The following is a 21,974-nucleotide window of genomic DNA, read 5'->3' on the forward strand; positions in this document are numbered from 1 at the left end:
TTTTTGTGTGTGTGGGACCCTCACAGGCGGCCGGGGAATGAACCGGCGCTGCAGAGGCTGAGGGCAGCCTTGCAGCCCAGTGCTCAACTGCTGCGTCACCGGGGGAGGCCCCATCTCATTAATTTTTATATATGGGGTAAGGGATGGGATTATAGTTTTTTCCCCAATTGGGTATCTAGTTATTCCAGCATCATCTACGGACAGGTTATTCTTTCTCCAGGTCTTATATCTAAGTCTTTAGTTCATTTTGAATCGGTTTTTATACATGCAGTTACAGTGATCCAACTTTATTCTTTTCCATGCAGCTGCTCAGCTTTCCCAGCATCATATTTAAGAAGACACTCTTTCTACCGCTGTACAATCACGGCCTCTTCATCATGAATCAAGTATTGATATATATGTGGGTAGATTTCTGGGCTTTCCGTTCAGTTTTATGAAGCCATGTCTCTATTTTTATGCCAATATCATACTGCCTTAATTACTATTGTGTATAGAACAGTTCAAAGGCAGGTAACATGATGCTTCTGTTTCTCTTTTGCTATTCGAGGCCTTTTGTGGTTGCATATAACTTTCCACATCCTTTATTCAACTTCCTTCAAGAACACTGTTGGTATTCTGATAAGGGTTGCATTAAGTTTATATATAGCTTTTGAGAAAGTCACTTTAATTGTATTGTCTCTCTCCATCCATGAGCATGGAATGACTTTCCATCACTTTATGTTATGATCTGAGTCCTTTCATAACGTCTTGTATTTTTCATTGAATACATCCTTCACCTCCTGGGTTAGGATACCATCTTTCTTTAAATTGTGCGATGCCAGTTGTCAATGAGAGGACTTAAATGCAGAATCACTGATGTGTGTTAATTTTATGGCTCATTTGTACTTATGTACACATATAAGAATTTCATTCTCACTAAAAGAGTAGAAATGTTGCATAAAACTAAATCAACTGTTTTTATTTCACTTTTAATATGCACACGTTCTACTAATATTCTCTAGAGACATTTAGCTTACTAGGAAGGAATGAAAAGAAAAGAAACCGTAGTTGCTCCTCTCTCTCTCTGTCATCGACTTCAACATAGACTGGCTGGCTAATGAAAGGAAGCAACAGGAGTAAAAGAAAGGACCCAGGTCCCTGGATGGTCATGTCTCTTAGAATGCCACTCTCTTCTTTCTGCACTTGAAGAAAGTTCTAGTTTGAACTGAAAGCACGGTCCCTTGGGCTGTCATCTTCTTAGCCACAGATATAACATGCGTACTATGTAAATGCTTTGCATCCTGCTGAACTCCCAGACACTGTGGGTTCATGAGAATTCCATGCTGTTGGGGGCATCACGAATCCTCGTATGTTATATGAAATAGGATGGCAAAGCATGGCAGACACACATATTAGGCATGTTTCCTCTGCTCATGAGCATGTTCCACTGTCCCAACAGATCGATTACAAGAACACAAGGTCAAAGACAAAGCTGTGAAAAACGTCGAGAATGCAAAAGTCACATGCCTATAGGCCACCCTGTGTACAAGGAAGGCATTCAGATTTTCACCATTAAGCACAATGTTGGGTTTTCAGAGATGTATTTTCTCAGGCTGAAGAAATTTTCTTCTATTCCTGGTTTACTGAGGGTTTTACCTTGAAAGGGTGTTGAATTTGTCAAGTGGTTTCTTCTGCACTTATTGAGATCATATGGGTTTTCCTTATTAGTCCTGAATTACACTGACTAATTTTAGGATGTTTAAACAACCTTGCATTCCAATCAAAATCTCCCCCCAACCCATCCCAGTCATCATGTGTTATTCTATTGTACATAGTGCTGGGTATTATTAGCTAATGTTCTGTTAAAGAATTTTTTTTTTTAAGAGGCATGTTTATTTATTTATTTGTTTGTTTGTTTTGTTTTTGTTTTATACATGCACTGGGTACAGTCAGAAGCGTGGGAGGGTGAGAGAATTCACCAGAGCCAGAGCGGGGAGCAGAGCAGGCAGAAGGACTGAAGTACACTGCTGAGGGGAGCAGCGGGCGGCAGGAGAGGTCTGCGTGCCATGTGGGACCCTCCTCTGGTGGCCGGGGAGCAGCCGGGGATCGAACCGGCGCCGCAGAGGCCCCGGGCAGCTTCGCAACCCAGCGCTCAACCGCTGCGCCACCAGGGAGGCCCTAAAGAATTTTATATATACAGAGAGAGATTTTTTTTTTTTGGATGATTTTTCAAGTTTTGATATCAGAGCAATGTTGACCTCATAAAATGACTGGGGAATGTTCCTTCTATATCCTAGCAAAATTGTGTTGACTGGTATTATTTGATTCTTAAATGTTTGGTAGAATTCAGTATTGAAACCATCTGGAGCTGGAGTTTTCTTGGGGGAGGTTTTAAACTACAAAATCAATTTCTTTGATAATTTCTTGGATAAAGGGCTATTCAACTTTGGTAGTTTAAGTCGTTCAGTAATTTGATCAATTTGTCTAAGTTGTCAAATTTGTTAGCACTCTTTGTTCATATTAATCTGTTAATGCTGTAGGTCCTGTAGAAATTTGTGAATTCCTGGCATTTGTAATTTGTGTCCTATCATTTCCCTGATCATCTAGTTAGAGGTTTATTAATTTCAATGATCTTTTCAAAGAACCAGCTTTGAATTCATGATTTTTCTTTACTATTTGTCCACTTTTTTTTATTACTTCCTACTTCTTACTTTGGATTTAATTTTTCTACTTAAGGTAGAAGTAGAGAGCATTGATTTTATTTTATTTTTTTTTAAAGATTTATTTTTATTTATTTATACAAGCACTGGGTACAGTCAGAGCGCGGGAGGGTGAGAGAATTCACCAGGGCCAGAGAGGGGAGCAGAGCAGGCAGAAGGACCGAAGTACACTGCTGAGGGGAGCAGCGGGCGGCAGGAGAGGTCTGCGCGCCATGTGGGACCCTCCTCCGGTGGCCGGGGAGCAGCCGGGGATCGAACCGGCACTGCAGAGGCTGCGGGCAGCTTCGCAACCCAGTGCTCAACCGCTGCGCCACCAGGGAGGCCCCGAGAGCATTGATTTTAGACCCTTTTTATTAATATAAGCGTTTAGTGCTATAATTGTCCCTCTTAGCACGTACTGCTTTGCCTGCAACCCACAAACTTTGGTATGTTGTATTTTTTCTTAAGTCAACACAACACATTTTCTAATGCCTTTAGTAATTTTTGTCTTGACTCAGGGGTTACTTAGGTATATGTTATTTAATTTCCAAATACTTTGGGATTTCCAAGATATAGTTCTGTTATTTCTACTTCAGTCCATTATTTCCATCAGATAGCACATTTTATATGACTTTAATCATTTTTAAATGTACCAAATCTTGTGGTATGTCCCAGCAGATGTGCCTTCATGAACATTTCAGGAAACTTGAAAAGAATGTATATTCAATAGCTGCATGGTAGAGGGCCCTACAACTATCTCCTGACTAGCTGATTATTCAGGTTTTTCAAGTGTTCTATATATTTATGAATTTGTCTATTTGTTTTACCAATGACAGACAGAAGTATTACAAAACCCATATATAATTACGAATTTGTCTATTTCTCCTTTTAGTGCTATCAGTTTTCGCTTCATGTATTTTGAAGCTTTGTTATTAGATGCATATGTATTTAGGATCATGATGTCCTTTTGATGATCCTTTACCAATACAAAATGTCCCTCTTTATACCTGATAATATTCCCTATTCCAAAGTCTACATTGATGATAATACAGTCGGTCACTCCAGGTTTTTTCTTATTAGTATTTGCATAAAAATGTCTTTCCATCCTTTTACTTTTAAGCTATCTGTGTTTTTATATTAATAATGGGTCTCTTTATAATTGTTGGTTCTTGCTTTGTTAGCCATTATCCATCTTTCCATCTATTAAATGGAAATCATCACAAACATGATTAAGACTGAATTTAAACTTATCATCTTGATTTGTGTCTTATTTGTCTCAGTTATTCTTTGTCACTTTCCCACCTCTTTCCTGCCACCTTTTGAATTACGTTGCTTCTTGTTCAACTTTATCTCGACTTTTGGTTTATGAACCATACTTCTTTGTTAGGCTTTTAACGGTCTCTTTGAAATTTACATTATACATCTGCCACTGAGTTCTTCTTACTTCAAATATACTTCTTTACATGTAGTACAAATAATTTTTAATAGTACTCCTCTCTTGTCCTTTGCGCTACTGCTGTCATACACTTTGTTTCTGTATCAGTTATAAACACCATCCATTATTTATATTTTTACTTAGACTTTTAAAGAGATTAAAACTGAGAAAAGGGCCTCCCCAGTGGCGCAGCGGTTGAGCGCTGGGTTGCGAAGCTGCCTGCAGCCTCTGCAGCCGGTTCGATCCCCGGCTGCTCCCCGGCCACCGGAGGAGGGTCCCACATGGCGCGCAGACCTCTCCTGCCGCCCGCTGCTCCCCTCAGCAGTGTACTTCGGTCCTTCTGCCTGCTCTGCTCCCCGCTCTGGCTCTGGTGAATTCTCTCACCCTCCCACGCTTCTGACTGTACCCAGTGCATGTATAAACCAAACAAACAAACAAATAATAAATAAATAAGACATGCCTCTAGAAAATTTAAAAAATAAATAAATAAATAAAACTGAGAAAAAATAACTTTCATATTTTCTCACTTATTTACCATTTGGGAGCCTCTTCATTTCTTTGTGCAGTCCAAATTTCTATCCCGTATCATTTTCCTTCTGCCTGAACAACTTGCCTTAGTACTTTGTGTAGTGCAGGTCTGCTCTCCAAAAAGTCTTTATTTCACCTTCATTTTTGAAGGCTATTTCTGTGGAGTACAGGATTCTAGAAGGCCCATGTTTGCCTCTCAGTTCTTGTCTTTCATCTTGAAAAATCTCTGACCAGACATCTGCTATCATTCTTTCCTGTGTTCCTCTCCATGAGATCTTCTTTCCTTCCTTCTTCCCCCCTTGTCATTTTTATTTTCCCTTTATTGTAAGTATTTTATTTTCCCTTGATCACTAGTACTCGGCTATTTAATTAAGACATGTCTATTTAATTTTCATTATTTATATGTAGTTGAGTTAAAGTGAGCTTCTAGAACTGTGGGCTTATGGTCTTCATCAAATTTGGATTTTTTCCCATTATTTCTTCACATATTTTTTCTCTCCCTCTCTCTGTCTGGTACTTCACTGCTCCCCAGCGCATACAGAATACAAACAAAGCCATTTCATATAGCTTCTGAGGTCCTCTCTTTCAGATCCCGAATTAGCTTCTAGCTTTTTCTTTCTATCCACAGAGCCAATCCTCCAGTCAAAGGTTCTCTGCTGATACATACATGTTCACTCCCCTAAATCAATGCTCACCAGCAAGCACCTCTGCCTCTCTCCTACTAATCAACCTAAGACTCAAAATCCAATTTACATTTCATCACCCAGCTCAGGACAGCCTCCTCCATGAAGCCTTCCTTAACTGAGGCAGAATGAGGCTTTTCCTCTGTTCTCCCACATGTCTTATATGTCACAGAGGCTCCCCAAGGGCTTGTAGGCATCCTTTCAGTCATCACAGGATGACCCCAGACCCAGAAAGGACCTGATTATCTCTGGGACTAGAAGAGTAATGATTGTATCAAAATGTGCCTTTGTGAGACTTTCCTGAGGGAGAAGTGGAACACACAGTATTTTATGAAGAAGTGAGTCAGACAGCGTTTCTCCTTTTTCCAAAGGGAAAAATGAGCCACAATAGCAGATTAAGTCAATTACACTGAGCCAGAGGAAATAGCCTCTGCGGACCTTCACTCTCAGACCAGTCTCTCAATGCAGCTTCTCAAGAGTTGGAAAAAAAAAACAAAACATCCCAACCTCTGACTTTCTTTTTCAAAAGCAGGGAAGCAGGAGCTAGCGATCCTTTTCAGGAAACTGCACAGCTCTTGGTTCTAGGTCTCTGGAGAGAGAACCCTGGCCTAGTGAGGCCTTAGAGGGCGCAGGGTAGCAGACTGAATTCCCAAGATTGGGGGAATAAAGGCAAATTAACCAGGCAACCTGGAGCGGCCCACTGGGGAAGACCTGAAATCCAATTTACACTGGAAACTCAACGGCAGAGGACTCCCAACCAGACCCTTAGCACACACTCATGCCAGGCCCCCGGCCCTCCCTCACTCTCAGCTCCCCCGACAGTCAAACTCAACAGCCTCCCACCTCTACAGTATCCTAACACCCCCGGCCCCCTCACCACCCTTGTCACCCCATCTCCCAGCTGCCAGCCATCCCTCCCGTCCACACCCTGCTGATGCTCATGAGCCTCCACAGAAATTCCCGAGCAGAGCCACACAGATAGTTGAGAAGAAACCCGCTGTCCCCTTTCTACTTCCTGCACCTGTCTCAGGTCCCCGCCCCACCACCCAGGGGGTATCACGGTGTCTGCCAGCTTCCTCTCGAAGGGGTTGGAGGCTCCAGAGAGTGGCCAATATGACCACTTCCCCACTGGGCATCAGCATCTCTGAGCTCAGCAGCGTCTCTGAGCTGCCCCTCCTGACAGCAGAGGCAGAACCAACAAGATCCTCTCAGGTGCAAACCCCAACTCATCCTGATTTGTAAATTCCACTTAAGCAAAATTCCTAATAGTGTCACCCAGGCAGGTTACATAGCAAACTTGTTTTATCAGGACGAACCCCTGCAGAGATCTGAACCTGTCTGGCTAAGGGGCAAATGGCCAGTTCCAGCACAAGCCAGTTAAATCAACATGCAGAGAAGACCCTCGGTGACCTCACCTTGCCTTGGTTTCATTAATGTCCACTTACATTAAAAAATCCCCCTTGAGGAGACATTCGGCCACTATTTTCTAAACATGACTCATGAAGAGACACATCTGATTTGGTCATGAAGTTACACTGTGTGCACAGCCACGACTTCAGACATCCCAGCCTGTCCCGCCCTGTCCAAATGCCAGAAACCCTGCAAAACCCTCACTCCCTTCGGCAAGAGGAGACTGTGCTTTGAGAGTGACACCCTGTCTCCTTCAAGTAAAACTCTTTGCCATGAATCATTGACTTGGTCTGGTCAGTTGGCTGCTGCCAACTGTTCAGCAACAACACAGATACAATTTTTTGCTTTTAAGTAGTTCCAGATAAATACCTAATAACAGTAACACTTGCAGCTGAGTGGGGTCTTGTGGTTTACAAACTGCTTTTATTTTTTTTTCAAAGATTTATTTATTTATAAAAGAACCGGGGTGCAGGCCAGATGTGTGGGAGGGCGAGAGGATTCACCAGAGACAGAGCGGGGAATAGAACAGGGAGACAGACTGAAATACACTGCTGAGGGGAGCAGTGGGTGAGACAGGAGAGGTCTGCCGCGCCGTGTGGATTGCTCCACGGCCGGCAGGGATCAAACCGCACTGCAGAGGCTGCGGACAGCTTCACAGCGCTGTGTTCAGCAGCTGCCTGCACCACCAGGAATGTTAACAAAAGGAACCCTTCAGGGACACCGGCATAGGCACTATATTTCCATACTATTATTTTCCAGGCTTTCCAGAATGAGCATATTTGCTATTTTTATATAAAACTGAACCATATGAAATGCAACTGTCACTTCTTCCAGGTCGCAATTAGTACGATATCAGCAGTTTCTTGTGATTCAACCTGACAGCGATTCATGCATCAACACTGAACAAACACTCATGCAGAACTACTCTGTGCCAGGCCCAGGCCCAACTCCAGACAATGATTCTTGTATTTTTTTTTTTAAGTAAATAAATTAAGCTGGGTTTCCTTGCAGGCAGGACCCCGTTACTTGTCTGTATCCCCAGCATCTAGAAATGTGTGCAAACAAATTAGTAGACAGAAGGGAAATAGATGTCCACAAATAGGCACACAAATGAAATTATCCACTCTAAGTAATCAACAACTACAGCATCCCTATAAGAAGAGGGCTGTCAAAGAGGAGGATGTGTCAGATTCCAACTAATTTGATAATCATGCCAATCTGAGCTGTTCTGCAGAGACAGGACAGAAAAGCAGTGGGGATGGGAGAAAGCACGAGGGCGGCAGTCAGCAGGGAGCCCAGGAGCAACAGCTTCTGCCTAAAGCACCTCTCCCCACTGTGGTATGCAGCACATCCTGTCAGGCCAGGGAGCACTCATCAGTCTCTACAGAGTTGCCCAGCTCATCAGGCCACAGTGGGTTTCTCTAAATTAACTTAAATTTTTATGCAGACTACAATTCTTTCATTAAGGACTGATCTCTAAACTTCCAGAACAGAGACCACCCTCCCCACCAAATAACTAGAGAGTTTATACCCCCAGTATGTGTGTCCTGCAACAGCTAGGATGGGCAGGGGCCTTAGAGCAGGTGTGTGTAGAGCAGGTGTGTGAAACAGGGAAGATGTGGGTGCTGCATTTCAGTATGCAGTCAGAGAAAGTGCCCAAGATGATGCAAGGCACAGAAACCACGCCACACGGGGATTTCCTGAAAAATGAGGTGAGTTAAGGGGAGACCAAGGAAGCACACGATTGCTGGATTCAAATACAGAAAGGGTCACGAGGCAGAAAATAAGAGGCAGCTGTGTTACTTCCTCTGGCTGAACTAGAATCAGGAATGAAAGCTTGGAGGGGGGCAGAATGAGGCCCCACAACCGGGGCAGGAGCTCAGAAACTCTCCAAACCAAATTTCCACATCAGTCAAGACCACCCACCCTGTAAGGCCCACTGGCCTCACACTCACAGCAGGCAGGGTCCTCTTTGCAGCTCCAATTTTGCTCCAACCTTTGGAGCATCTCCCAAGAGTCAGTTTGATTTAGTCCCAAACCTATTTGATGATAGTTGTTTTCTCATAATTTAATTACATATAGCCCCCAAAGATAAAATAAGTGTAAAAGAAAGTTGTATCTACCCAAAAAAAGTGACAGTTTGAGGAACTTCTGATGTGAGCAGTTAAAAGAAACTCTTGTTGAATGAGAAGCGGACCAGCCAAAAGATAAGAAAAGTCATCAACATCTAGAAGGCTCTGCACCCAGATTATTTCCAAGTGACTTTAAATTCTCCCTCCACTTTCAGGAAACTTGAAATTGCAGACAATACATCATGAGCTACAGGGAGCGCCAACCAGGGCTCCTAACTGCAAAGATCTTTCCCTTCAACCAAAGATAAGTGATTGTAGAGCTGAATATTTTTAATTAAAAGCTATTTTATTTTTTAAAAGATTTATTTATTTATGCATACAAGAACTGGGGCACAGGCCAGAGGTGTAGAGGGTGAGAGGAGGGTGTCTCTTCACCAGAGACAGAGTGGGGAACAGAACAGGCAGATTGACTGAAACACACTGCTAAGGAGAGCAGCGGGCAAGTCAGGAGAGGTCTGCTGTGCCATGTGGGTAGGATAGCTCCCTGGCCTGGGATCAAACTCGTGCTGCAGTGGCTGTGGACCACTTCATAGGTTGCGTCCCAACTCCTTGTGCCACCAGGGAGGCCCGAAAAGCTATTTTAAATACATATAAATGTGTATAGATACACACATACAATTTTTATTGGATTACTGGATTTTACTGACTTTTAAAAAAATCAGTAAAAACCCAGTACTTTTAGTTTACACAATAAAGAGCAAAAAGTGCTTTGTTTTAGGGTTTGAGTTGATGGAAAGTTACACAGCTGTGACTACAGCCACATCATTATACAGAATACCTCCAGCACCCCGAAATGTTCCTCCATGGCTTGTCCAAGCCCACCCATCTTACCCACAGAGGGTCTTACCATGCTGCACCGGGGTCATCCGCTGACCCCCTGTGCTGGCCACCATCAAGCTTTTGTTTTTACTCCTTTTTCACACACAGTGAAATTCACTGGGGGCGGGTAGAGTCTATGAGCCAACACACAGCATGTGACCATGACCACAAAAAATGTAACATTTTGCATTAACTGACTAACTACCCGTCTCAGTCTCATCAGCGAGGAGGCCCTTCTCTGCATTTGGGCCTGGAAGACTTGGCCTTGAGACCAGAGTTCACTGCGTGTTCACTGTGGATGGTTTATCTGTCTATGTTCCTCCTCTCTTCTCGTCTAGAAAATGCCAAGGACAAGAACATCACTCGCAGGCCTCCCTGGTGGCCCAAGGGGTTAAGACGCAACTTTGAAGCTATTCAAGCCACTGCAGTGCGAGTTCGATCCCTGGCCAGGGAGCTACCTACATGGCGCAACAGACCTCTCCTGTCTCACACGCTGCTCCCCTCAGCAGTGATTTTCAGTCCATCTGCCTGTTCTGCTCCCCGCTCTGTTTCTGGTGAATCCTCTCACCCCCCACACCTCTGGTCTGTACCCCAGTTCTTGTATGCATAAATAAATTTAAAAAAAAAAAAAAAGAAGAACATCACTCACAGAAGAGGCCTGAGGACTAAATGACATAACAAAGAGAAGAATGACTTGAAAGATCCACATGAATGTTACTTGTAGCTAACTTCGCCAGTCTTCAGCCCGGGGAGGTTGTTCTGAGTGCAAGTGAGCCCCCATTGCTACAGAAGTGGAAGCAAAGACTAGAGGGGGTGTTGGGGACCCCACAGAAGGGACCCCACATGGCCTGCAAGTTGGACTGTGAGCCCCACCATCCTTTCTACCCCTAAATCCGTGATGAATCTTGCGTGAAGTCATTAACCCTCATACAGAGGAAGGAAGTGAGGCCACCAGGACCAGAGGCCACAGCCTAGGCTAGGTGTCTTCTCCATTCTCAGTAGAGGAAGAAGCTCCACAGGCTCAAGAATATCAGCAACATCTGTCAGGGCTGAATCACTCTATACCCGCTACCTACTCTTAATCCACTCCTCGCCAAAACAGGGGATAAAGAAAAAAGCTATTAAGTGAGAGACCATAGCCGTGATGCAAAAACAAACAAAACCCTGCATCAAAAGTACAATATTCTTTGTCCCCATGCAGAACTTCATCTGAAAAGTGTATGTTTCATTTGCAAGACAAGAAAAAAGTGGTTGCTCAGAAAAATGGGGGTGGAGTGGGGAGATGGGAGTCCAATGACCAGCCCAGCTCCCCTCCAGACAGCCGGAACCTAGAGCCACTCTTGTTGCCCCTGGGGTTGGCCACATCACTCTAGGTCTTCTCTGTCAGAGCCAAGATAATGACAATGACGGTGTGGCCTGAGCAACAAGCACCAGGGCCTGCCGTGTGTCAGGTGCACTGCAAGGCCATGTCCAAGGACACGCATAGTGCTTCACTGTCACCTTTGGGAAGGATGGTTAGCCCAGCTCCCAAAGGCAGAAGCTAAACTGGGAGATTAATGTAGCAAGCTCCTGCTGCTGGCAGGAGATAATCCTGGTGAAATGATTGTGAAACCGATCTTTGGACAGAGTCCGACTGCAGAAAGCCCCCCACCCCCAGGGGTCAGGTCCCAGGTCCTGCCTGAGTTTGTAGCTGCTGAGGTCAACTGGGCTGAGATAAAACCTGATGGAAGGGATCAGAAATGTTGCCTGAAGTCACCACCCTACATTGGCTCCTGCACTGAAATAATCAGGGACGTCCCATACTGGTCCCCAGAGCTAGGCACTGTAACATTAGCAACTACCTCCCCAATGAGGGAGAATTATATGTTTCTAGAATGCTTAATGCTGAACCAATGGCAGATAAACTGTTGTCACGTGCAGGAGTGGAGACGAGGGCTGAAGAGGGACGACACGTGCCACTTCCCTGGCATTTGGGGGAGCTGTGGCAGCTCCCAACCTGGGTGATGACCTTCCCAGCACCACCACGCAATGCCCTTTGCCCAGACAGCCCCTGGGGAATTAATTGCTTGGCTTCTTAGGAATCTATAGCAAATCTGTACCCAATAACTCTCCCTGGGAGGAGAGAGCGGAAGGTCCACCTGCCACTCTCCAGTGGGAGACCCAGCCTTAGGTTTATGGGTCAATCTCTTAAGAATTTGGCCCCTGAGGGCCAATTCCCCAGTCCCAAGTGACAAACTCAGCCTTCCAGGGACAGCCCTGGAGCCCACCTAGAGGCACCACGAAGCTGGGACGGCAGCTGCCCTGGCCCGCCACTGCCAGCGCTCACCCTGCTGGCACCCAGCCCCATTCCATGGGGGCCAGTGTCGAAATGACTCGTGAACAAGCCACAACCATGGGAATCCAGCAAACGCTCAAATCCAGGCTGCTTACGTTTCTGAATGGGGGTAAAGGGTGGGATGGGAGCGCCTGTGAAACATGTCATTTTCTTCTCTGTTGACAACAAAGAACACGTTTTTAAAAAGAGAAAAGGGGGAGAGGAAAGAAAAAGTCTCCTTGCTAATCAAAGCAAATTTCTCAGGGGCCACAAAATGAAATTTTGCTGGAGAAACAGCTGAAACATGATCAGAGAAAGGAAGAAACATCGAATGCAACATAGCCAGGAGGGGCCAGGAGAGAGGAAACGGGCCTGCTGGTGTTATATATAAATAATAAACTATCAATGATAAATAAATGAATGATGAGGAACCAAATGCCTACAGAAAAGGACCAGCTGAGCTAATTATGGTACATCTAGCCAACATCACATTATGAAGTCATTAAAAAATGATGATCATGAAGACTTGTTTAAAATAGAAAAAAGTCCGCACTACAGAGTTCAGAAAAGCCGGAGCTTTACATATATCCATATGGCTTTAATATTTTCACATGAAAGAACAGAAAGGAAAACACCAAAACTTATTTATGATAGGATAATAATTTCTTTCACTTATCTCCAAAGTTTTTACAACATTACACAACATTTTATTATTGAAAACATTCTTAAAATTTTAAATTTCACAATGAGGAAAAGCGAATCAGTTGGTTATACAGAAAAATGATGAAGAAAAGGATAAGGAACAAACTTGGTCTGATTTATTCATAGGCCAAAGAAAGACCAGTGAGGGTTTGCCAAGAAAGGAGGAATGAACACTATTTGCAAGGTGCTTTAGGGTTTGTAAGGTGCCTCTAGACACATGAGCAACCCCTCCCCAACAGGTAACAAAACAACACCAGCTAATTAAATATGCCCTTATTCTCTGGCCCCCGGCTCCTTGGCCTGTTTATGCCTCCCCAATGCACAAGGACCAAGGGTGCTTCCTGCCCCTAAGGTGCACCTGCCCAAAGCAGGCCACCTGGCACAGGCGGAGGCCCCGGGCAGCAGCAGAGGCTGGGGTGGGGCATGGATGCTCCTCAACCTTTGGCTGCTCCCTACTGTCGGGTCCTAAGCTCCTTCCCCTTTTAATTCTTCATTCTCCTTATGGCTAGGGGTGCCATTTAAATGCGGATAGTTCCCAAATCTAACTACAGATCTTTTAAGCTTCAGATCTGGAACAGAGGGTCTGATACACAGAAGGTGTTTGATAATTATTCACTGAAGAATTTGACAGCTCCAACTGGCTATCGCCTGGCAACTCCAACTGAATCCATCTCCATCCCTGGGTTCCGTCTTAGTGGGTATCTCTCCTTGCATTATGCCTGGACTCCTTGAAGGCCTCCTGAACAGTCTTAGCTTCATTCACATCCACCAGAATGATGATCCTATAAGCTTATCAGATCCTATCTGTCCTCTGCTTAAATTCCTTCAATGGAGTCCCATCTTGTAAAAATAAAGCACAAATTCCTGAGCCCTTCTACTCTCTATTCCTTGCCTTTCCTTGTCTATTCCTTGTCTCTCCAGCTCTGGATACCCACTCATGCTTCTGTTCCACAGTAATTCTTACCAGTCCCAGGCAAGTAAGCTCCTACCGTGACTCAGTGAAAACATGTTCGCCATCTTGCAAACTCCTGCTCATCCTTCAAAACTCAACTCCATGGCCAGCTCTTTAGAAGCTTCCTGTGTTTCCCTAGGCAGGACTGCGCTCACTAAGGGGACTTTTATTACCGCCTGTGAGCTCCTCCAGGGCAGGAGCCAGGTGTTACTCACTCTTTGTCTACCCTACCTAACAAAGCAATCCTGGCGAAATGTTTAACAAACGGTAAAGGAACAAAGTTTCTCTTAGACTGGAGGAACAAGAGGGGAGATGGTGAAAGCTCCAAATCTGCTCAGCCATCCTTCGGTATGCTGCTGTGCAAATCACTTTTGCCCAAGGAGATTAGAATTAGGGGAAGAGGCTATCAATGACTCATTTTCTGGGCTCCAAAGAATCCTCCTCTAGTGCTGCTTTTTCCTAGACCAGAAAGAACCTTTACGAACAAGAGGCAAAGGGGTATTGATTAGCACCTCTGAAGAGTTACATAAATCCCACTTTAAGAGAATCATTCTCAAATCACTTAGATTAACACCAGAATGCTTACCCTAGCCTAGATCGCACCAAAATTTTATCAAACTCTCAGAGAATTGATGAGGAAAGAAATAAAGATAAAAGCAAAGCAGACTCTAAGCATTTATAGCGTGTGGGTCAGACCAAAGCAGAGGAATTTACTATCGTCTTAATTCCCCTTGAGGCAAATGGCAACCCGCTAAGAAAGGCAAATTCTACATGTTTCTGAAAGACACAGAAACAAATTCCTACCTCCTAGGAAAGGAACACAAAGCTCAGAGCCAGGCTGTGCCTCTGGCTGAGAGAAAAAGGCCTGGACCAGTGCCAGATGGGGCAGGAACCACTTCCCCAAAACGGGGCGGCGTGTGGTCCTGGGCTGCAGGGCTCAACATGATTTAAACAGTCAAGGAAACGCATTCTCATGAATGCAGGGCCCAAGCAGATGAACGACGAGGGCCTTCTTCTTATGCGCGCTGCAGTTTCCGAAACTTTCCAAAAATCTTAGAAAGGCACTGGATCTCGATACCTTAAAGAGATTCTCTACACCTTGCTCTGGATCACATTTCAAACTTCTGGAGCATCCTATGGCCACAGAGTATTTTTGTTCCCCACCCAGACTCACGGGCCCCATGGGCCCCGACCTAGCAGATGCCTCAGAAGACGCCTGCTCTCCGTTCCTTCCCTCCCTGAGCGCGCACAGCCTTGTCACCCGTGGTCAAATCAACTCTCGGTGATCCTGGTGGGTCTAGCCTTGGCACACTCATCATTTTCACTCTCCCCTGACACCACCATGCTGAGAAGACGACGGAGCTAAGTGCTTGGAGGGGTGACAGGGAGGATTCCGGGGCTCCAGACACGTGAGGAAGGCCTTCTTAGAGCTCGCCTGAACGAGCTAGCACAGGCAGCGAGTGACTGGCCTGGCCAGGGAAGCCGAAAACCTGCCCAGCTGAGCAGAATCATGGGATGATAAATTGTTAAGCTCCCCAAGCTTTGTTATACAGCCATGGGTAACAGACGGGCAGTGGGGACCGGATGAAGGGGGAGGGGAGAGCGAGTGTGGAGGCAGTAAGGCCACGGAGGAAGGACCATCCCACACTGGTGAATTTTCCATAGAGTCAAAATATAATCCTGACTTGTCCAGCCTTGTTTTCATCCATTTCCAATTTTAAAAAAGGGGTTTAGAATCCAGGACTATACTCCACCTTACGCTAAGTATCATCTAGTATTTTCTCCAGACCTTGGTCATCACACGGCAATCATCACTACCCTGTCCTATGGCCGGTGTTCAGCCACAGGAAGTGTGGAAGGGCTGCTGGTTGCCACACTCAAGCCCAGACAGCTGGGCTCTGTGATCAGGGTGACACACCTGCCACCAGAAACACCTCCTCGTCCCCACATGGTTCCTTCTAACAGCCATGGGCTGAGAAACCAAGAGCCCAACCCTGTCGGGACTGGGTCACTATGGGCCTGAGGGATGACTGACCCACGGGGTCCTTTCATGACGGCAGGAGAGAAGGAACCCCACTCACCTGAGTTCTGATCCTGCTCCGCCACTTACTAGCTGTGGCCCCAAACAAGTCATTTCACTCATCACTCATCCCGTTTCCCTCTCTGTAAAATGACATCCACCTCTGGCTGGGCTGAGACAGCAAGAGCTCAGCCGGTGGAGACGCGTGTCTCCACCTGGCACCTGGGTGCTACCTCTGCACACATGCCTGAGCATGGTCAGGACTGTCCCCTTGGGGGCCTCCATGTTTATTCAGGGCTGGGCCACTCTAGCAGGTTTTACTGTACATTTATGAAGAAACTGTACAACAGGAATGACCTCGGAGTCCTAGAAACTCGTCTCATGAATTTACAAAGGCTACAGGCAGACCAGGCCCAGGTAGGGGCGTGTGCGTGGGTGTGTGCGTGGGTGTGTGCATGCATGCACATCTGCACATGCACGTACCAAGGGAATTCAGTGCTCACGAGGCAGGCCTGGGGTCACTCAAGCATGGAAATGGGTGTCCGGACCTGGCCCTACTCGGGGCTTTAGTTTCCTCTCCAGAAAAACCGAAGGACAATGAAGTGTCACTTTAAATTAATATACATGAGGACTCTGAGAGTCAAAGCAAAATGTCACTGACATCATGTGGGTGAAAGTGGGGCCGAAGCTGCACATGGACCATGAAGACAAGCTGGGAAAGCCATGTTTACACACAGATAAGGATCAGGAGGCTACGGAGACATGCCACCGGGGAAGGGATTGAGGGCTGACTCCCACAAAGCTGTGTACATGGTCTCTAATGGACTCTTCTCCCCGCGTGTGGTGAGGTTCGGTGCCTCCATGCCCTCCACCTGTGCATCCCCTTATCATCCTGGCTCACGGAGAGGAGGCACCTCTGTCCCACCCTGTACAACAGCGGGGCGCGGGGCCCGGGCCAAGAGCTGGGCTGGATCTGCCTCCTCCCTACCTGTTCCCGGCACACCCCTCCCACCTCACTGTCTGGCTGCTCAGAGCCCCCAAACCTGCTGTCCACACCTCAGTTCCTGTCCCAACCCAGGCCAGGTGGTTTCTCATGTCCTCCTGGCCAGGTTCCCACAAGGATACTCTGTCCTGGGCTTCTTCCCACCTGTGGCCAATTCCCAGGAGGACAGAGACGGGCACTTCCTGTTATATTTCATGGCCACCTGCCTCTGTTCTCCAACACTGCCTAGGAGATAATTTGGGGGTTCCAGAGAAGCAGGAAGGAGGCCCAGAGGGCTTTCAGGAAGCCTGGGGAACGTGCCCTGCCAGCCACCCAGCCCCCAACTTCTCCTGTGGAGCCAGTAAGTACCATCAGGATTAAAGAGGACGACGTGCACAGAACCCCCAACTCCCGCCTGCCCACTGGATGCCCAAGTTCCTCTCACGTTCCCCTCGGCCCCTCAGAGTCAAAGCATGGAGGCGTGTGCTATGGCACCCGCAGGCGTGGTTGAGGGGTTTGCAATGGCACCCGTAGGTGTGAGAGGAAACACATCCACAGCTCTATCGTGTTCTAATCTGTGAACAAAGGTCTCAACAGCCTATTTATTCCAGGAGAGAATTTTGCCCCCACACAGCCTTTCTGCTATGAAATAAGGTTATGAAAGACTTTTCAGGGGGTCCAGCCCCTAACTCCCCGCGGCTCCTGGCCCGTGTGTGAGGTCTCGGGGGCACACACAAGAAAGCCACCCGCCGTCCAGCTGTGTTTTTCATCCCCTCCCCCCTCTTCCCCTTCACCCTCACCCCCCTGGTCCAGCTGCATGGACCTGCCCTCAAACTCCTGCTTCACCATCTCACCCCATGGACAGTTCGGTGGCATAAAAGGTGAGCTGTGCCAGGCTCCATGTGAGAAGAGGAATGAGGGGAATCTCTGGTGGCCACAGTTCACTTCTCCTGCGCCCCAGTGCCCCCCCCACCTCCAGCCCTAAACTGCTCTCTCCACGACTACAGCCTCGAGGTCATGTTGCTCAGTACTATTCACTCATTCGCTGATAAAGGAAGCCCCAGCTCCACCCTGAACCCCACACCTGACTCCACCTGCTTTTCCCGTTGGAACCCCAACTTGCCCGCAGTGGAAGAGTCCAGGGCAGGCGGGCCAGCTTGCCTGGCATTTCAGGCTTCCTCACAGATCTAAGCATGGGTTGGGGGCACGAGGGCGCAGAGGAAAGGACTTGGATATTGTCAAGGCACCTTCAGTGCGACAGGTGACAGCGGCAACAAAAGCTCACAACCCCCTGGAAATCCAGCACCCGCTTGAAAGTGTGAAACTGGATTTGTTCCCCACCCACCCAAGAGGGAGCCCCTGGCCAGAGCCAAAGCTGACGGGAGCGGGGAAGGGGTATCTAAGGACGGGGAGAAAAGGAGGAGTGGCAGGAGAAAGTTCCCGGTGTTACCCTGAGGGGGGTGTCTGGTCACAGGGTCCTCATTGCTGTCCTCCAGCCCCTGCCCCTCCCGTCCGTCCGTGACAGAGCCCCCATCCCTGGAGGTGCCGGCCCAGAGCAGCAGCGGGCAGGTGGATGACGCTCTGCTGGCGGCTGGGGAAGGGCTGTATCCTGGGGTTTCAGGGCAGCACAGGGCCGCAGGGAGCTTAGTTTCCACCATATTCAGAGACAGCGAAAGCAGGGAAATGTGTCTTAAGAGGACTTTGGTGGGTGGGCCTGGGAACTGAGGCACCTTTTTAAAAGTCACATTAGTTCCAAACAAGTGACTCAGAAACTTCTGGAACACAGCCTACTGAAAGTTGGGGCCTCCTGCGTTCTATCTCAGGCTCCCAAACAGACCTTGAAAGCCATCTCCCCTCCCCCTCCACTCCCAAAGGCCCATCGGGGCAAAGCTTCTAGGTCAAGGTCATGTTCTCCTGGGATATGAACGTTTTTTAGTCTTGATTTACTTATTTTTCTATCTTTTCTGCTTCCTAGTCTTCTGGGAGTTTTGTTTCTTAGCAGCACAAGCAATCGTGGGTCCAGCCTCTGGGCCCCAATGGGGAGAACCTGTTTTGCTCCCTTCATGGGCGGCAAAGCCTACTAGAAACTCAAGTGGTCTAGGGCCCCTGGCAGAGAGGAAAGGGCCGGAAGTGACTGTGCAGCAAAGGTCATGGTCAGTTTGAACCCAGACCTCAAATGCTACCATGCCCACGTGTCTATGGGCCCGGCGCTGTGCTTTTCACTGGTTGCCTATAGGAATGACTCTCTCCATGCCGCCCCGGACAGCTGCCAGCCAGGCCCACAACCAGCAGAGACACGGACTGAAACCCACCAGCCTGGATGTACCTATACGCATGAACCTATACGCGCCAGCCCCAGCTGGGCTCCTGCAGAATGGAGAGGCACAAAGCGTCTATGAGAGAGAACACTGCACGAGCCAGAATGGAAAAGCAGGAAGAAACTTGGCCCAAGAACCAGGAAAAAGTTAAAGCAGCGAAAAACTCATGTTTACTTCTAACCAAGTTGGAGGTAATGGGACAGTCCGACAGAGCTCTTGCATCAACCACCGACGGCACCAGTGGGCCCCTGGAGGCTCAGCCCCCAATCCCAGGAGACAGCGGTAATAGCTTTGGCGGAGATGGAGGAGGCAGCGTGATGGAGCAGGAAGAGCAGTGAATTGGGCAATGGACGCTATAGCCGTGTGACTATGACGCTGGCTGTGTGGCCTTGGGCAGGTCACGTTCCGTCTCTGGGCCCATGAACTAAACAAGGAATAGCAAGGAAGGCAGCTATGGAACTCACTGACTCTGCACCCCATAGACCCCCGAGATGGTTTACCAGATAATAAACTCAGAAGCCGGGAACCACCTAGCCAGGGTCTTTGGCACCTGGTGAGAACACGATATAGTCTAGTAGTAAAGCTGGGGTCAAAATTCCAACCCCTTGGGCACCCCTCCAGGACTAGCAGGCCCTCAGCACGGTGGCCAGCACGGCTGTCCCCTGCACTCGCGCTCACATCCAGCTGCTCAGGCACCCTGGGCTCCCAGTGGCAGAAGGGGGTCTATGACAGCACATCTCTCCCCTCTGCAGCCCCTCAGCTCCCCCACCTGACAGAGGGCCACTGTGTCCACACGAGTCAGTCACTTGTGAAGCCAGGGGAAGACAAGCAGGGGCCAGAACCAAGAGGACCCTCTTCCCCACAAGGTCACTGACAGGGAACAGCCAGGACAAACTGCCTTGACACAGGCCTTGGTGGGCCTCTGGCCCCAGGTGACAGCGGCCCTGGGGCCTAGTCCTGCCATCGTCCAGCCTCGGGGTCAAGCACAGACAAATTCCAGTGCAAAGCAGGAGCTGAGGGGGCAGCCCTTCCAGCACAGACAGCTGTGAGCCCCGAGGCGTCCGGGCACACTGACTCAGGGCACAGCAAAGGAAGGGATGCCCCCTCTGCTCAGGGTCGGGGGGAGCAGGCACAGGCTGGGGCCAAGGGCAGAACTCACCTCCCTCAGCAACTGCACGCCGTTGAGCGCCTCCTGCTGCTGGGCCACGGTGACCCCCAGGACCAGCGTGTGGACCACACAGGACACCACGGAGATGATGACGATGGGGCTGAGGCTGAGGGGCAGCGTGATGAAGTAGGAGAAGACAAAGAAGGCCTGCCAGCCCACCGTGTCGCTGGCCGCGTGGGCGCCCGCGAAGTTCAGGCCCAGGTAGGAGAAGATCTGGGCGGTGATCAGCAGCCACAGCAGGTAGGGCACCACTTTCCGGGTCACCCGGTCCGGGAGCAGCCCCTTCTTGCAGAGCGCGAAGAGTATGAGGTCCACCACCAGCCCCACGGCGGCCACCAGGAGGGGCGCCAGCTTGTCTCCCGAGAAGACCACGGCGCACATGACCACCACGTAGCAGTCGAAGAGCGCGGCGAAGACCACCAGCACCAGCAGGGTCTCGTGGCGCTGCCTCTTGAAGTAGGTCTGGTAGAGGTTCTCCAGGGACTCGGGCACGAAGGTCAGGCGCATGAAGCGGGGCAGGCACAGGCAGGGCCCCGAGTTCCGGACGGAGATTTCATGGGTCCGGCCCGCCCCGCGGTCGGGGTCGGAGGGCAGGCTGACCGAGTACTCCGCGGAGTACTCGGCCGAGTACTCGGGGTCGGAGAAGCCCTGGTTCCTCGGCATCCTGGCAGCTGTCGGCGCCGGCCGGCCGGCCGAGGGGCAGCGCTGCAGCGCGAGGCCGGCGCCGGGGCCACCTAGCAGGGCGCGCGGGCGCGCGGCGGGGCAGGGCGGCCGGGCAGGCGGGCGGCGCGGGCGTCCAGGGCGCAGGGGGCGCCGACCATCTGGAACTTAAAAGGACCCGCTGAGTAGAGGCCCCTCTCCCCTCCGCCCGGGGCCCCCGGACCCGCCGCCCTCGCGCGCGCCCTCGCGCCGGCGGCCCCGAGCCGAGCCCGCCCCGCCGCCCCCGCGCCACGCCGCGCCCGACCACGGCGCCCCCAGTCCTTCCGCGCAGACACCCCGCTGCCCGCCCGCACCCCTGGCGCCCCCGTGCCCCTCGGCCAGCGCCTGGCCCCCTCCGGGCTCCTCCAGGCCCGAGCCGGGGATGGATGAAGCGCCCGCAGAGCCCCCGAGGCTCCCGGCGCCTCCTTCCGTTCGCTTCTCCCCCCCAGCCCCCGCCCCGGCGCCCCCCGGCCGCGGCCGCGCCCCGCTTACCTGCGCGGGACTCGGAGCCTCGCGGCCGGGCCGGGCCACGCGTGCGGCGCGCGGGGGCCGCTCCCCCCGGCCGTGGCCCCCGCCCCGCCGGGGCGCGCCTCCCCCGCTGTCAGGCCCGGGGTCCGGCCGCGAGAGGCGCGGGCAGCCCCCCGGCACCCACGGGCGCCGGCCGCAGGGGAGGGCGGCGGTGGGGGCGCCGCGGGCCGGAGATTCGGGGCGCCCGCCGGGGGCCGGGCGAGCGCGGCGCGGCGGGTCCCCTCTGGCCTCGCGCGGTGGCGGCGGCGCGGCTAGGGGCGCGCCCGGGGCCCTGCGCGGCGGGAGCGCGGGCCGAGGCCGGGGGAGCCCGCCAGCATCCTTGGCCGCCCGCGCCCAGCGAGCCAGCGAGTCGGGGCGCGGCGCGCTGCACACTGAGCCCCGCGCGCTCCAGGCCCGGAGGCGGCGGCCCCGCCCTCCCGCCCGCAGGCGCCGCCCTCGCGCCCAGCGCGCCCGGAGTTCTGGGGGGCGCAAGGGGGCGCCCCGCTGCGGAGCCGGGAGCGGGAGGGGGAAGGCGGGGGCGCGGGCGGGGGTCCCCCGTGGCCCCGGCTCGGCGGCGCGTCGGACGGCGGGAGAACCTGCGCCTTCCCCCGCCGGCGCCCCGGGACC

The 21,974-nt window shown here is 50.3% G+C and overlaps 1 protein-coding gene across 1 annotated transcript in view; it reads right to left on the reverse strand.

Moving 5' to 3' along the window:
• ADCY3 (adenylate cyclase 3) overlaps positions 1-20,804 on the reverse strand; it is a gene marked incomplete at both ends in the record, with an annotated part of 64,283 nt that extends 43,479 nt beyond the window's left edge. Inside the window, one exon of the mRNA XM_084234585.1 lies at positions 20,133-20,804. Coding sequence (XP_084090711.1) covers positions 20,133-20,804 — 672 coding nt within the window. The remainder of the gene's footprint in view (positions 1-20,132) is intronic.
• Positions 20,805-21,974: the final 1,170 nt, after the last annotated feature.

Source organism: Talpa europaea (genome assembly GCF_964194135.1).
Source record: "Talpa europaea genome assembly, chromosome: 6".
Classification (NCBI taxonomy): domain Eukaryota; kingdom Metazoa; phylum Chordata; class Mammalia; order Eulipotyphla; family Talpidae; genus Talpa; species Talpa europaea.